Source organism: Cyrtonyx montezumae, unplaced genomic scaffold (assembly GCF_038088225.1).
Source record: "Cyrtonyx montezumae isolate F1298 unplaced genomic scaffold, pur_monq_1.0 scaffold_18, whole genome shotgun sequence".
Lineage (NCBI taxonomy): Eukaryota > Metazoa > Chordata > Aves > Galliformes > Odontophoridae > Cyrtonyx > Cyrtonyx montezumae.
In genome coordinates this window covers 7,437,369-7,452,351 of record NW_027071914.1, presented here as the reverse complement: position 1 = coordinate 7,452,351, position 14,983 = coordinate 7,437,369, and the positions used below count along the sequence as shown (strand labels likewise).

General features: G+C 41.2%; 1 protein-coding gene across 2 annotated transcripts; it reads right to left on the bottom strand.

Annotated features, from left to right (window-relative positions):
- Positions 1–3,818: 3,818 nt before the first annotated feature.
- SLU7 (SLU7 homolog, splicing factor) lies at positions 3,819–14,097 on the bottom strand. Of its 2 annotated transcripts, XM_065734506.1 has the most exons (15): positions 13,881–14,097; positions 13,556–13,709; positions 13,194–13,274; positions 12,483–12,647; positions 11,585–11,650; positions 10,153–10,200; positions 9,558–9,689; positions 9,182–9,279; positions 7,738–7,805; positions 7,356–7,495; positions 6,402–6,563; positions 5,897–6,001; positions 5,679–5,753; positions 5,331–5,435; positions 3,819–4,363 (listed from the first exon to the last, which is right to left on the bottom strand). In XM_065734506.1, exons 1-15 carry the CDS (start codon positions 14,042–14,044, stop codon positions 4,184–4,186), a joined length of 1,743 nt encoding a protein of 580 aa, XP_065590578.1. In that variant the 5' UTR covers positions 14,045–14,097; the 3' UTR covers positions 3,819–4,183. The 2 variants fall into 2 exon arrangements, with proteins under 2 accessions (XP_065590578.1, XP_065590580.1); XM_065734508.1 differs by lacking the exon at positions 10,153–10,200.
- Between the last annotated feature and the right edge of the window lie 886 nt (positions 14,098–14,983).

The following is a 14,983-nucleotide window of genomic DNA, read 5'->3' as shown; positions in this document are numbered from 1 at the left end:
AGACTCTGAGCACTCTTCAGAGAGCGATTGTCCCTCTCCAAAAGCCCACATAAAATGAGTCAAATCACTCTTTAAAGTTAAAGGATACGCTTGAGACCATCAGCTCTGCTTAGAAGCTGCCGTCCTATCCCATTAAGATAAAAATAATCTATTTTGGGAAGAGGGAAGTGGGAACCGACCCAAACATCAGTGAGACACTGCCAGTGCTCTGCAGAAGACAAGTGGTGGCGTGGTTTTGTTTATTTGGTTTTGGTGCTTTCTTTTGTCTTACGCATCTTGGAACTCAAAACCAGCAGTCTCTTTGACTTGCCACAGCTGGCTTCTGCTGAGCTATCCAATAACACATTTTGACAAGAAGAACTCTTAAAAAAAGGCGTGGGAAATTATGGAGCTCAATAGGAGCCCGAGCTTGTAGCCAGGACACCGGGTGGTGGAAATGCAATGGCTTTGCTTTGTGTGTGAGCAGGTTACATGGAGCTAAGTGAGCATCTGAAAGCAGCCCAGAGAAGAGGAGGAAGAGCAGATTGCTTATTTAATAGGGAGTGGAAATAATGCAAAAATGATCTTGAGCTGAAGGCTAGATACATACGTAGTGAAGGAACAAAGTAGAAAAACAAGAGTTTTTTAACTCGCAATCTCTGCGTAATGCTGTAGGTTCTGAAGGCCAAAGGGGGCTAGAGCTTGGGTTAGCAAAATCTCTTTGCTGGGATCTGAGCATCACCAACAGTGATGGCAGCACCTGAGGATGAGGGCAGCACTGCCCAGACCAGGAAAGCCGAGTGCCACAATACAGTACTTCTGTCCTTCAAGGCAAAGCAGCATCCCCCAGTGACATTGCTCGTGAGCATGACAGGCTGCACAGATAATAATAGCTACAGAACAAATCCCTTCTCTGTTGCTTTCTGAGTGCTTTTTCTGAGTGAGAATTTAGCATTAGAGCTGGCTTTTTAGTTCTCAGACAATAATAATTATGCTAGAAATGGATTTCTGCTGCTCCTAAAGCACTGAGCACTCTGCAGGGCTGTGCTGGCTCTCAGGCACTAGGAGCTGCACCCCGTGCTTCTGCGTGTGCCCACCATGAGGTCTCTTACAAGAAGTATCTTTTTAAGTCTGCTGCTGGGAAGCTTTGGGTTTGCTCATCTGTCCCTGGAGCAACTTTTCCTAGACAAAGGGTTCTTGACATGGTAGTATTTAGCAGAAGCAAAGCCCGCCCCTGCCTGCTATCTGTGGGTGGCTCTCTGGCTGAGTTATCTCAGAAGTGAACAAATTTGTTCCATGTGAGATAACCAGCTGAAGTTAAAATGATATTTTTGCCTTCTTGTGTCCAGCTAAACTAATGGCACCAGGAGAGCAAGCAGAACAGCAGGAAATCACTTGCATGTAGTGTTTCAGCCTGAATATATCCAAAAATGGGATGGAAAACTCAGCTATTGGGCTGCACTGGGCATAGCCACTGCATTAGTGGGCAGAGAAAATCCTGTCTCTTCAGATTTTGTTTTTTTTTAATCCCCTGAAGGACCAATTCTGTTTTACTCTTGACTATTGCTGAGATTCCTGCTACCCTCTGATCTCTAAACAACTGCACACATGTAGAACAGCACCTCTCTTTCACTGGTCCACTCAGAAAAGATCCAATTACAAAGAAACGTAGGGACAGTAAAAGAATCATCTTCTGATGTGCCTTGAAGGAATGTAACACAGAACGCTAAGCTGATCAGCAAAAAATAGCAGCAAAAAATAAAGACCGTCTTACCCACATGCTTAAAAATGTTAACACCTTCGAATCAACCATCTCACTCTCAATTTGCAGATGGAGCCTGCCTTGAGAACCAGGATTCAAACAGGGAGAAGAAAAGAGAGGTCATCAGTTGCAGGGAAGTGAGATGGGAAAATAAACATTGAGCTTTGCCAAGGGTGAGAAGCAGAGAAAGCTGCTCTGAGCTCTCTGAGTGGGTCTGGTTTGTATTATGATTTCAGAATGTGACAATTTAACAGGCTACTACATTTTTTCTCATCTCTCTTGTCTTCGTGTACAAAGAAACCATTTCAGCCATGGCTGCTAGAGCAGGCTCATTTCCACTGTGTGTTTATTTTTGTCCAAACTTGCCCATAAACTTGTTTCCAATTCATTTTAGAAATGAAAAACAACCCTGCTTGTTCAAGGGGAGGTGATCTCTGGACACGCAGTCACACTGCATGCCAAATGCAAGGGGAAGCAGATAGAGGAAAATCAGATGCACGATGTTCCTTAACTCTGTTGTGGAAATAGAGCTATACTTTTTCAGCATTATCCCAGTAACTGAGGCTAACCTAGGAGAGTCATTCACAAATCCAAACAGCTGTATTTTGCATAAGACCAACTGCTTTTCCCCCTGCAGCTGGCTGCTCCAGGAGAGGACACAGGTCCCCCAGCCCTCGGCCTCAACCCGAGCACAGCAAGACGGGGCACGCCAGATCTGTAAGTGTACTTCTGGTGGAATTTGGTATGTTTTTGTGACAAACCTGTTCCTTCCCGGAGCACTCAGTGTGTTACATGAGCTTTTAAATAAACGAGCCTTTAACTCATCCACTTATACATGCCGTGGCATTCAGCTGCTCAGAGTGGTGAGCTATATTTTTCATTCGTGCTAATATCAGAAAAAATCATTCCAGGGCACGAGGTCACAACAGATCTCTGGACCACAGTAAACATGATCCAAAGCATTGATCTATGACAATGGCACAGCTAAGTTTTAACACAGGACTACGTTACAGCCTGACACACTATCTCCATTATACTGCACACCAAATTAAAATGCCCAGGCCTCAGAAGGTGGATCAGAAATCATATGCAAGACCAGCAAATTTGCACGTAGTGCATATAACTACTCATAGAAAAGAATCATTTTTTTCCTTGAAATTATTCACAAACCAGAAAGGTGAAGATGAGCTGATGTGAAAACCTGGAAAGTGAGTCATAGGTAAAGGAGAGGGGAAATTATGCCTCTACCCCTCTTTCCTCTGTGACTTTTTAAATCCACATCCAGGGTAGCTGGATGTAGAGAAAGAATAATAGAAGAAACTTTACAGGTGGAAGTAGGTATAACATCTGTGTTTTTTTTAAACCACTTGCTACTGGGAATTTCAACTTCATTCACTCTTTATGAAACTGAAATTGTAAGTTGGTTCTCCATTAGAAGAAAAGCCAGGATTACAGTTTTCTACCATTAATATAAGCACACTTGATGTGGTGATATAAACCTCATTTAATGGACTTTAAGCCACAACAGCACTAACTCTCACTGTCCCGAGTACAAAGCTATGGCATCAAGTTTCTCACCCATTTCTTCAACTTCTAATAGTTACAGTGGAGAGTTACAGGTTATGGACTAATATACCTTCTGCTGGCATGCAGCATCTGCTTTCTGTTTGGAAATGATATCTAACTGTCACTTCCACACAACTTAACAGGACTCAGGAGGTCATAAGGATGTATATTGTTATCAAACAAAACCAAACAACTCAGATCTTCACAGCTGAAATGTGGATTCTAACTGCAGAAACGGAATGAGAATTCAAAAGCTCTATAGTCAGCTTCTCCTCAACTTGTAATTACAACACCTAGACAGCTTTTAAGACCTTTAAATTAATTTAATCAAAACTGTACAAAGCAAATGTCAAATTCCAAAATACTCAGTAAAAACTGATCAAAAACTCCTCCTCCTCTTAAAGCCATGTGATGGGCAAGGCCTTCTACAAATAGAAGTTAGGCTTCAATAACTGTACAAATTTAAATGCATAGCAGGAATTACTGCATAAACAGTGACACCTGTTGATCATTTCTTCATTGCAGTTAGTTTAATTGAAGCAGTTAAGCCTTCATGTACGGCCAAATGAACCTGGAACTTTTGGAATTACAGCCCATATCAGATCTTTTCCGATCAGGAGTTTAGAGTGTTTTGGTTTTTTTTAATGCATATATACACTTATGTACATACATGTGACTATATATATATACACACACATACAAATATCACATAGCTTTAAGTACTAGACTGCTCAAGTCTACTGAAGGAATTTTTTATTTACCAGTCTCTGTGGTGCAAGAAAGATCTGTCACTTCTGAACTACATAGAAAGGAACTGTCTACAGACTTGTTTACAAGCATGGCAAAACATCTTGGGAATTGGAATCTTCATCACAACTACTGTCCAAGAAAAGAGGCCATGGGATCATCAGGTCTCTGACGTTTCATTCTGTAGGCCTCCATTTCCTCTTCTGTTGGCTCCTTGGTCTCGTATACACTGTTATATGGTCTCTTCCTCTCATCTAACTGCATAATTTCCTTAACTTGCAGGAGTCGAGCCTCTTCTGCATTTAAAGCCTGAAATGGAAGAAAACAATGCAATTAAACTGAAAAGAAAAAACAGACCAAGCCAACCAAAACAAACCAACATCAAATCCTAGTATAATGAAGATAGAGCAGGCAGAACGCTGGGATAAGCAATGCACACATGCCTAGCCACCTACAGCATACTTTGTGTGCTGCTGAATGCTCATTTTTCAGTGTTCATCACAAGACAATGGTAACGTGGCATTTCACAGACAAGGTACTTCAATTCTTTTCCCATTTCCAAAAATCAAGAAAGAAACTCCTGGGTTCTACCTAAAAAGTAATCACCATCCAGAAAGTACACAAACATGCCATCTTAGTGGGTTGTTGTTCTGTCTTTTTCCAGTTAGGGCATTATTGTTTAAATGAGAATTATACCTTTTGTAATACAAATTATTCAGTTCCTCAAACTGCTACTATTATTCCTTGCTATTAAAAAAACAAAAACCCCACATTACTATTATTTTTTTAAACTACAGTTTAGTGTAAATTTGCTTTGGATACCCAAGGACTTGGTGCTGTGTCTGCACAGGGTGCATTCAGCACTGGACAGTAGACTTGTAGATATAATTTCATTAGCTGTGTGATGGTGCCTAACTATGGGTTTAAAAACTGCTACATTGAGCTTTGACAATGCTTTTGATCTCTGTATCTTTCTTTAATACTCCAACGGTTGTGTTCTGTGATGTCTTTTATATATCTGCAGTAGTAATAGGTGACCATGAAGGGAGTATTCTGCATCTTCTAAGTCTTGCAAAGCTATAGCATTTGCTGCATGTTTGCCTGAGAAACAGGAAATAACAGCATCCAGCATCATTTTAAATTTGCTTTGGCTCAAAATGAGCATAAAAGGACAGACAATTCTACTGCAGAACTATTACAGACTTCATAAAACTGACAGAAAATGCATTTGAAGTTCTTCATGCCACAAAAACTCGGGGAGTGTTTTTGAGTGTACCTTTTTAAGTTTCTCTTGCTTCTTTTTCTCTTCACCCTCACTGTCTGAATTTGAGCTCTTCTTGCGTTTCTTCTTTTTCTTCTCTTTCTGTTTCTCTTGGTGGATCTACAAGGTGGAAAAACAACAGCAGTTAAGATTCACTAAACAGTTGTAATATTGAAGCTATTAAATCTTAACTGTCTATTAATAGTACTGACAGTTTAATTTTTAATACAGATGTGAATGACAATTATGTTTGATAACTTCCTGATTCACTAAAATGACTTAAATAATTTTGTACTTACGCATACATTCAGTTACTTAAAGTGATGAAGAAAAATACCTCTCTTAAAAAGGGAAACAACCCACCTCCATCAGTGTTTTGGGTTTTGTCATGTGTTCTTCTTCCCTGGGTTGCTCCTCTAATAAGTTTGCTTCAGCATTCTGTATAGCAGACAAGAGAAAGGAAATCCATTTACAAAGCATGTTTGAAAGCAGGATGACAACTTAAAAAAGCAAAATCATCCAAGGCTTACACAGATGAATGCTTTCTAGCTCTTTCCAAGCAAGAAAGAGACAATACTTACAGCAATTTCTTTCCCAGCTTCTCCTGTACAGTATGAGTATTTGACAAACGAGTGGCAGCATTTGTAACCCCACTTGCCTTCTTTCCAGTACGAGCCCCAAATGCACTGCAAGAAAAGATGACAGCAATCATAATGCTACTCAGCTAAGAGGCAGGATGCAATGCCACTATTTCCTGATGAGTAACCTACTCCAACAACCCAGAAGGGGGAAGTTATGATAAATCAGCAATTCTACATTAGTCTTACAGGTATTATTTAAAAATAAACAAATAAAACAACAGGATGTGGCCAACTCATATTCAAATTAAAATGAAACACAGTAACTTCCTCTTCAGTTTGAGACAGTCATCACAGCACTACTTTAAATTCACACTGCAATAATGAGAGGTTAAAATTCCTTTGTAGAAGGAGAAATTTAAATGCTGTTTTAGTTATACTGCACTGCATCTACTACATATCATTCCCTTCCAACAGGGAGACTTTTTTCCTTAAACTATGTACGTACCGTATGGTTGTTAATCTTGACATCTTCCTCATATTTGGAGCAAGCAATAGCTTTCTCTTGTCCTTTGATCACTGTTCCATGTCTGGAATACTCCACATAATCTTCAGTTTGAGCTAACAGCAGTTCAGCTGGTGGGGCATCTAGATGTTCTTGTCCTCCATACTATAATGCAAGAAGAAATCCCATGAGAGTTTTGCAAGGAAACCTATCTATATAGTAAAGCATACATTTCAAGAACTACACCTTCGGTGCCTTCTCTAGCCATAGCACATAAATCTAGAAATGCAGCACTAAAGGCTGAGAGAGATACACCTCCTGTGGCCCCCTGACATTTTACGTTAGAGATGTTTGAAAGCAGGATAACTTTCCAGATCAAACCAAAGGGAGGAAATACAGAGTGTGTTTTCCCCCCACTCCACACTTCCATGTTGGCAAGGTCAGAACCTACATGGATTATTAAGTTCTTTGTCAGCTTGCCAAAAAGCCAATAGCAAAGTATGTATTTATTAAGAAGACTTCACCTAAAAAACTAGATTCTGAAAATGCTGCTTTTCAAGAGAAGAAAACATGAAAGAAAGCTCTGCGAGGCAGCTGTCTGAGTATTTTATGAAGATACTGCTTTTAAAGCACATGGAATGCTTTTTTAACCACTTGTACTATTTTTAAAACAAAACATCTAGAATTCATCCTACATACTGGTATCAGATTTTTCACTAGAGAAATTTTGACAGTTAAGGGATAAGCTCACAGCAACCTGTAGACCTTCAAAGTATTGTTTTAAACAATATAACGATTCCAAAGGATTAAACAGCATATAAATTAAAAGATTTAGATGCATCACAAAGCTCGTTAGAATGGCTAATGTGTTTTCACATAACATTATGTATTTGTTCCCTAAGAATCAGAATTCAAACTTGACAGAATTGTAAGTAAATAAAACCAAACGTGTATTACCTTCTCTAGGATGCTTTCTTTCTGCTGTGCCTTGAAATCTTCTTTCTTCACTTTGAAGGATTTATAGAGCAGCTCTAATTTTGTAGGGTCTGCTTGAAGATGAACTTCAGAGCCTTTGTCATAAGCCTCCCAGGCAAACACTGTATACACAAGAGGTGTTACTCAATGTTTATTCTCAAACTAAGGTACACGCTCAAGTTCCAATCTTGAAAGGGAAACTCAAAATTAAAGCTACTACAATATTAATCTAAAAGAGATTTCTCTTTTGCAGAAGAGCAGTGCTAACTCAAGTCCTAAGTCCATTCCTTAAAAAACAAACAACCAAGAAATAAAACCCAACACAAAAAGCTCAGCAAATCACATAAAAACAGAAACCACTTACACTGAGTTTGTGCCATTGAAATGGTGTCTCCAGTGTAACGAACAAAGTTGTCACCAGCATAGCCAACTCTGCAAAAAAGGAAAATACTATTCTTTAGCATGCTGTTAGTGTGACTGTCTTTTAAATACAATCGTATGACACCAACAGGAAAACTCCTTTGTGCCCTGAGTTACAAATGGGAGGAGAGAAAGGAGCAATCAGTTCAATACATGAAATTGAAGCCTAGGCTCCCAGCAGTCACTAAAGTAGTCTGAAATGCTGTCCAACATCTGATGCCTACGTTTATATGGGTCTGTCTTGTGACACTTTCTTGGAGCTCCATCTAAGACACCATTAGTCAAGCTTAGATGCGAATGCATGAATGGCAGGTGATATTCTAGCAGTGACTCTCAACTTTTGGATTTATCAATCTTTCCTGCTCAGTTTCAGCGTATTTCAGCGATTTAAAACCTGGTAAGAGCTTTACTGCCCTTGGTTACCTTTTGCACACCTCTCTGTAGAGGTTCACAAACTGTATCTGGAATACAGGCTGAAAAATCAAATTATGTTAACAATTCAGTTTTCACCTTCCCACAGCCACCCTGAAAAGTTTCCAGTCTGAAAGCAGAAACAGATTCAGCAGAGGTCAAATTATGACTGGGGAGAAGCAGAAGCACCTGCATCTGAAATAGAACTGCCTAGCTTTATTCTACCTGGGGGCAAGGAGAGGTGCAAAGGGCATTAATTGCTGTCATTCAGCCACTGCCATTCTACTTCAGGCAGCAAGCTAATCCAATTACTGTATTCTGAATAGATGTTTCTCCTTGCAGTCTGTTCTACTTCCTACATCCACAGCACCACACAGCTCAAGGCAGGGTCAGAGCTGAAGTGCTTGACTCAAGTTTTAGGTGAGACAGCATTATGTACAACCAAGAGCCCCCCCCGCCCCCCAGTATTTTTTAATCAAGTGATCTATCTGGACAATGATAAAATACTCAGAATTCCTGGGCAGGCTCCATAAACACACGGGGAGCTTCTGTTCTCAACTCTAGCACTTAACACAGACACTCCATGCTAATCCCCAGTACCAAATGCCTCCCAACAAACAAGGGAGGAAGTTTTACATTTGGTTACTGAAATACTTTGCATCATTACTGCTCATAAATACCTCTTCTAGAGCAAAGAGTGTTCCAATCCTTGTTTTATGTCAGATTAGTAAGTGATATTTCATGTACCCCTGAGGATTAAATGCAGTACATAAAGGAGTATTTTGGTGGTACCTAATAAATTGAACATTTTTTCCATGTTTACTGTAAAGCATTATTGGAAGATTCCTCTATCCATAACTGACTTGGGATTAATTACTAAAACAACATACAGATATGAAATAAAATGCAGAACTATTAAAGCCATCTATTTTTAACAGTTGTGCTGGATGCACTAGCATGACTCCATTTCAACTTACTCGTCTGGATTCTTGCCTGTGTTGGCATACGGATTCTCCCTCATTGCTCTCGTTTTGGGGTCATAATAAGCAGAGTTTGGATCCAGATTCCTCAGGTACTAGGGAGAGAAAATGGTACAAGGTATTTTATTAAAGTTTTTGATTTTCAAAGAACTGAAATCACTGCTGATGCCCCAACGTAGACATTTTAAAAGAAAATATCCACTTAGGACAATGCCCTTGAAGAGGTCACAACAAAAGTTGGAAGTGAACTGAGAACTGACCTTAACTTCCAAAAACAGAGACTCAGCTCAAACTCAGTGATAATGAAGCGTTCAACTTTTAAAATTCACTAATATGAAGAAAAAAGAAAAACTGTTAAGTTTTCTTTACTCACTTTTGCAATATCTTCCCGAATACGTAAATTTCGAACGGTGATTCGTCTCTTAGAGTCAAAGTTCTGCCCAGGCATATCAATGTCATCTGCATATTTATCTTCATCTTCGTCTTCACTATTGTGATCTCTTTCCTGAGAACAGAGATGGGTAAGTTCTAAGTAAAAGTGCTCATGCACTCTAGAGTGAATCTGATTTTAGTAGTTCCATTAAATATGGGCACGTGTGCTTATGGATCATGCAGCTACGTTCACTGTTCCAGAAATACTCAAGAACACCCACTTCTTCCAGTAAAAAAACTGGAACTGTGATGATACTAGATTAGAAAAGCTAATTAGGCAAATCATACCATGCCTTAAGAAGGAATTACTTGCTTATGCCTTTAAGGTTTGAAAACACACAGAAACTTAAAAACAAACAAACCAAAAACAGAAAAACAAAACAACAATTAATAACAAAATAAACCCTCCAAGAAAGAAGAACAGGCAGGCAGAGATGGGAACCCAACACTGAAACCCTTATGCCACCCTTGTTTTGCTGTTTCACTAACTACAGGTTCTTTTTTCTGCCCATGGTGTGATGCAGTATTCATCTTACTGTCTGTGAATTTGGTTCCTCTTCTCCCCACTGGTGTCTTGGGGAGTTCTGCAGCAAACAAAGAGCACATCAGCAGAGAAGACAAGATAGTGCAGAGAGGAAAGGAGGCAGGCAGATTGAGATCAACCAAAGCAGGACTTTGGTGCTGGATTACAAAACAAAATGGACTTGTGGCACAGAATGCAGAGATCACTGCATGTTGAACATTCCAGGGACGAGCTCATGAGACACAAGTTGCAGACCCTTTCACTGAATTACCAACCCAATTTCTTGGATTTGCCATTCTTGCAAAGGCTCAGTACTGTCACTATTATCTAAAGCTTGTTATACCTTTACAGTAGAATAGATTAGAATATTTCATCTCATGAAAATAAAACTAAGATTAAATTCTGAAAGCTTTATAAAAAGAAATCTCTGTATTAAAATATAAGTGTGGAAGTATTTAATTAGCACTGACAATAATACGAAACTTGAATCAGAATCAGAATTTAATCTGGAGAAATATAGCCTAACTTTTTTATTAATCTGCTTAGCCCTTAACTTTGAACGTTATTCTGTGGTGAATACAGACATGAAAAAGAAAAAAAGTAACAGCTTTTATCCAGAATGTCAGAACTCTGTATTTTGTGCTGGGTAAGAGATTTGGTTCACTCTGCCATCTGGCGACAAAATGCAGTGTGACAACCTCTGGAAAATGTATTTCTGACACTGTAATCCACTGATTGATGCGTTTTGTCTTGAAATACAGATTTAAAAAGTCCTTTGAGCAGTAACAACCTCCACTTTTTGTCCACATTACAAAATCAGAATTAAAACTCAGAAATTGAGCCTAGAGAAAGTACATATGCCTTTCAAATTAGAATTCTACAACCAGCACTATCAAGTGTTGTCTTCTAAGGGGAACCTGCAGAGCTAAGTGGAACATGCATACTTGGCAGTTACAGTCAAGTCCTGGTCCCTATGCTCAGCCTTCACCTAATCAGAGATGCTGCAAACAGTCACAACAGTGACTGAAGAAGAAACAAGCTCTGTTATATGACAAAGAAAGTACTTTCCTATTCCTATTTATACCAACCATAACAAAACAACCTCTAAATTAAAAAAAAACAACACACATCTCTGGGTATGAAGAGAACTATCACATGGAAAACAAGCTGCCTGATCTAAAACATCACATTGTTAATTTTAGAAGATTAACAATCAGAAGGAAGTTTTGTTCAAAAGCAAAATACAAAGTCACTTTCATTTGCAGAAGGTGCTCTGAATTCTTGTACACAACACAATAACCTGGTGCTAGGAAGAACTTAACATTTTCATGGGGTACATAAAGCAATAGAAAACTGTGTATAGAAGATAAATGCATCAGAGAGCAGAAATCTGTTCTGCTTTTGTTCAGCCTGACCAAAAACAAACTAGAGTTTAACATACTTACCACTTGTTCCAGCTTTCCTGATGCTAACTCTTCCTGAAGCTTCTGGGCTTTCAGTGTACGCTTGGCCTGCATATCATGCAAACACATTTGCTTTAGTATTTCCTTTCATAGCAAGCACATAGTAATATCATAAGCATTTATTGTGATTACTGCCATTTAAAATCTATTACTACAAGAAAATGGGCTTCCAATTCCCTGGGTGCTGGTAAAATAGCAGCAACCTGAAGTTAATCTCTACACTTAAGACTAATCAAGTTGTTTTTAGAGCCTCAAGGAAAAGAAACTGAACGTAACTAACCACTTTACTGGTCGAAGGTATACTGTTAAATAAGCAAGCTTACTACAGCTGGTGCAGCTGTACCACTGCTAAGTGCCAACTAATCAAAGAAATCCAGTTTATTTTAGCTCAGTAGTGTTTGAGAACAAATGTGTTCTGCCACAGTGTTCCCATAATCTAGTCAGGAATGTCAGTGGTTAAGGTATTTTTTAGCAACTAACGTGACATTTTGAAGTAGCACAAAGTGAATTTCTGTATGTGCTTGACATCACAGAACCACAGAGACACATAACAAAAGCCACTGTTTCACAACAGTAACAGAACTCTAGACAGGAAGCACAGCTTTGAAATTCCTTCCCCCCCCCCAATTTAATGTGCACCTCAGTCAGTACGTTATAGGGCTTGTCTAGCAAATGCAAGAAACTGGGAGAGACAGTATGGCAGACTCAGATCTGAATTTCTGCCCTTCCAGTTTAGGTGAAGTCTGCTCACACAGCACACACCATTTTTCCATTAAGAACACAGCACAAGGTCAAATGTTAGCAGCATGCAAAAAAAAAACCTCCTCACAGTGAACCCAAACACTGAATCCTTCCCCAGTGAACTGTAACACCTACGTACCAAGTCAACCTTGGCATATTCCTCTACAATCTTCATGTGCTCCTCTGGGTTATAACCATTCCAACGATCCCGCTTTCCATCGTAATCAAACATCAGCTGAGGCTGCACGTGTTCATCTGGTGCAATATTCATGCCTGTGTATTTTGCTCCAACTTTCCTGGGTCTCTGGAAGTAAAAAAAATACAAAAAAAGGTCAGATCAGTCAATCCAACTGAAACACAGCAGTCACTGATAGCCCTCCTTAAAAACAGTATCAGTAGAAGTCTTGAAAGGCCAGTTAAGTTTATCAGGATAAGCCTCAGACTTACAAGGAGTACAGTTCAGAATAGCTGCAACTGGCTCAAAAAAATGCATTATTTTCTAACACAGTTTTAAAAGGTTAAAAAGGCAATTAAAATGATTTCTGAGGACTGCTCCTAGCTGACAAGAAACAGAAAGATTGCCACACCAGCACTTGAATGAATGTAAACTAACACAAGGAACTAAATGCCAAATGTTTCCAACTTTTATTGCAGTGTTTATCACAAACGGACTTAAATGTGGATTATTTTGTTTTGCTACAAAACAAGTAGCTTAGGTATTTTCAAGCAGCATTTTGACACTTGCTTATCAAAGCAAGTGTTATTTTACCTATAGCTAGATGTTCTTCACTAAGACTAAACTCAACGTTCATTTCTGAACCGTTAAGATCTGAGCAGCACTCAGCTTTACCTCCATGCAGTCTTTCTTTTTGTGTGTCAGTGCACCACAGTTCTCACACGCTCCTTTCCGGTATCTGGTAGCTATGGAGTGCTAAGCAAAAAAAGAAGACAGTGTTAAACAAACCCGTGGCAAGATCCACGTGCCCCCTTCCACCAACTAATACATTTTTCTGATAGCACTGGAGCATGCACACTCCACCCAAACTCAAAAAGCCCATTTCGGTGACTGCCAAACACTGCAGCACACCTGCTGAGAGCACAAACTTCCAGTTCCTGTCACCATCCACAACATCTAACCAGAAATCACAGTGTGTCAGTGACACTGCACAGGAATAAACAAGAGCTCTGGTTTAGGACAGGCACTTCCCATACCTCTTTAACTCCCCGCTTGTACCAGTCCCCAGAGGAGCTGTACTGCTTCTGCTTCTCTGGCTGAGGTCTCTGATGTTTCAGTGTTGGTCTTTTAGAAGGATCTATGTACCACGGCACTGAAGATATGTACTGAGGAATGTGAGGATTGATATCTCTGTAAAAGATGTTACGGAATTAATGAGTGGCACAGGAAAAACACACGGTGCAATTTAACCTCACCAGGGACCCCACGTTAAGCTCAGCCTCACAGCTCGGCAAGCAGGTGAGCACAGGCAGCTTCACAAAGCTGTCGCGTTTTGACAGATCCCAGCCTTAAAGAACTTACTTTCCTTCCTCATCCACCTCAGCAGGAGCGTTCCCCAACTTCCTCTGCTCCTCCAACTCCTTCTTCTTCCTCCAGTCCTCCCTCGTCATCTTCTTCGGCTCCTCCATGCTCACATCACCCGGCCCTCCCGAAGGAGCCGCGTTTACCACCGTCCCAGACGCCATTTTACTTCCCCCTGGAACATTAAAAAACCACACGCGTTCCGTTCCGTTCCAACCCGGCCCGGCCCGGCCCTCCTCGAGTACCCCCTCGGAGCTCAGAGCCGCCGCTCAGCCGCCCCACCCCCCAACCAAGCCCCCCACAACAGAGAACCCACAGCCGCGCACTTCCGCCTCCCGCTCCCCGGCCAGGCCGCGGCACCGCCCCACAATGCACCGCGGCCCGGAGCCCCACCCCTTAAAGGCGCCGTCCCGCGGTCACCACGGCAACGAGGTACTGGAACTCGGTAGGCTCGCCGCTGCCCCGCCCCCCGGCGCCGCTGAGCCAATCGGATGCCTGAGCGTTAGTCGAAACAGCCAATGAGAGGGGCGGACGGGAGGTAGAGGCTGGTGGCGGGCGGACGGTGTTGGTATCCATCTTCGTTCGCGTTCTCCTGCTCCCGGGCCGGCTCTCTCCGCAGGTAAACGCGCGGCTTTCTCCAGGGGGATGTTTTTTGGCTGCCGAGCGATCCTTTTGCCGTGGTGCTATCGCAGCGCGTGCTGCTGGGAAGGGGCCTTGTCTCCGCCAGGGAGTAAGTGCAGTGGCTGCTGGCGTTGCGAGCTGGGCGGCCGGGTTTGCTGAGCACTTGGGGTAAGCAGTGCTGAGCACTGCGGGGAAGTGCAAACTGCACTTGCTGAAGTTACTGCAAACTGCAGCAAACTGAAGGCGTTAAGCCCTTACCACGCGTGGCTGCAGTGACACCTTGAGTTCCGCATGAGCTCCGTGGGTCTGTGAGCTTACCACGAGCATTAATATACCCAGGTGCAGTGGTCTGTAGCTAAACTGCTACGACACAAAATAAAGGTTGGCTTAATTCTCTGCTAGGAGCCAGCATGTGGCAGCTGTGCCATCCCCAGCGTAGTTCAAACGTTTGCTGCTTCTGCTGGCACTGAACTGCTTAAATT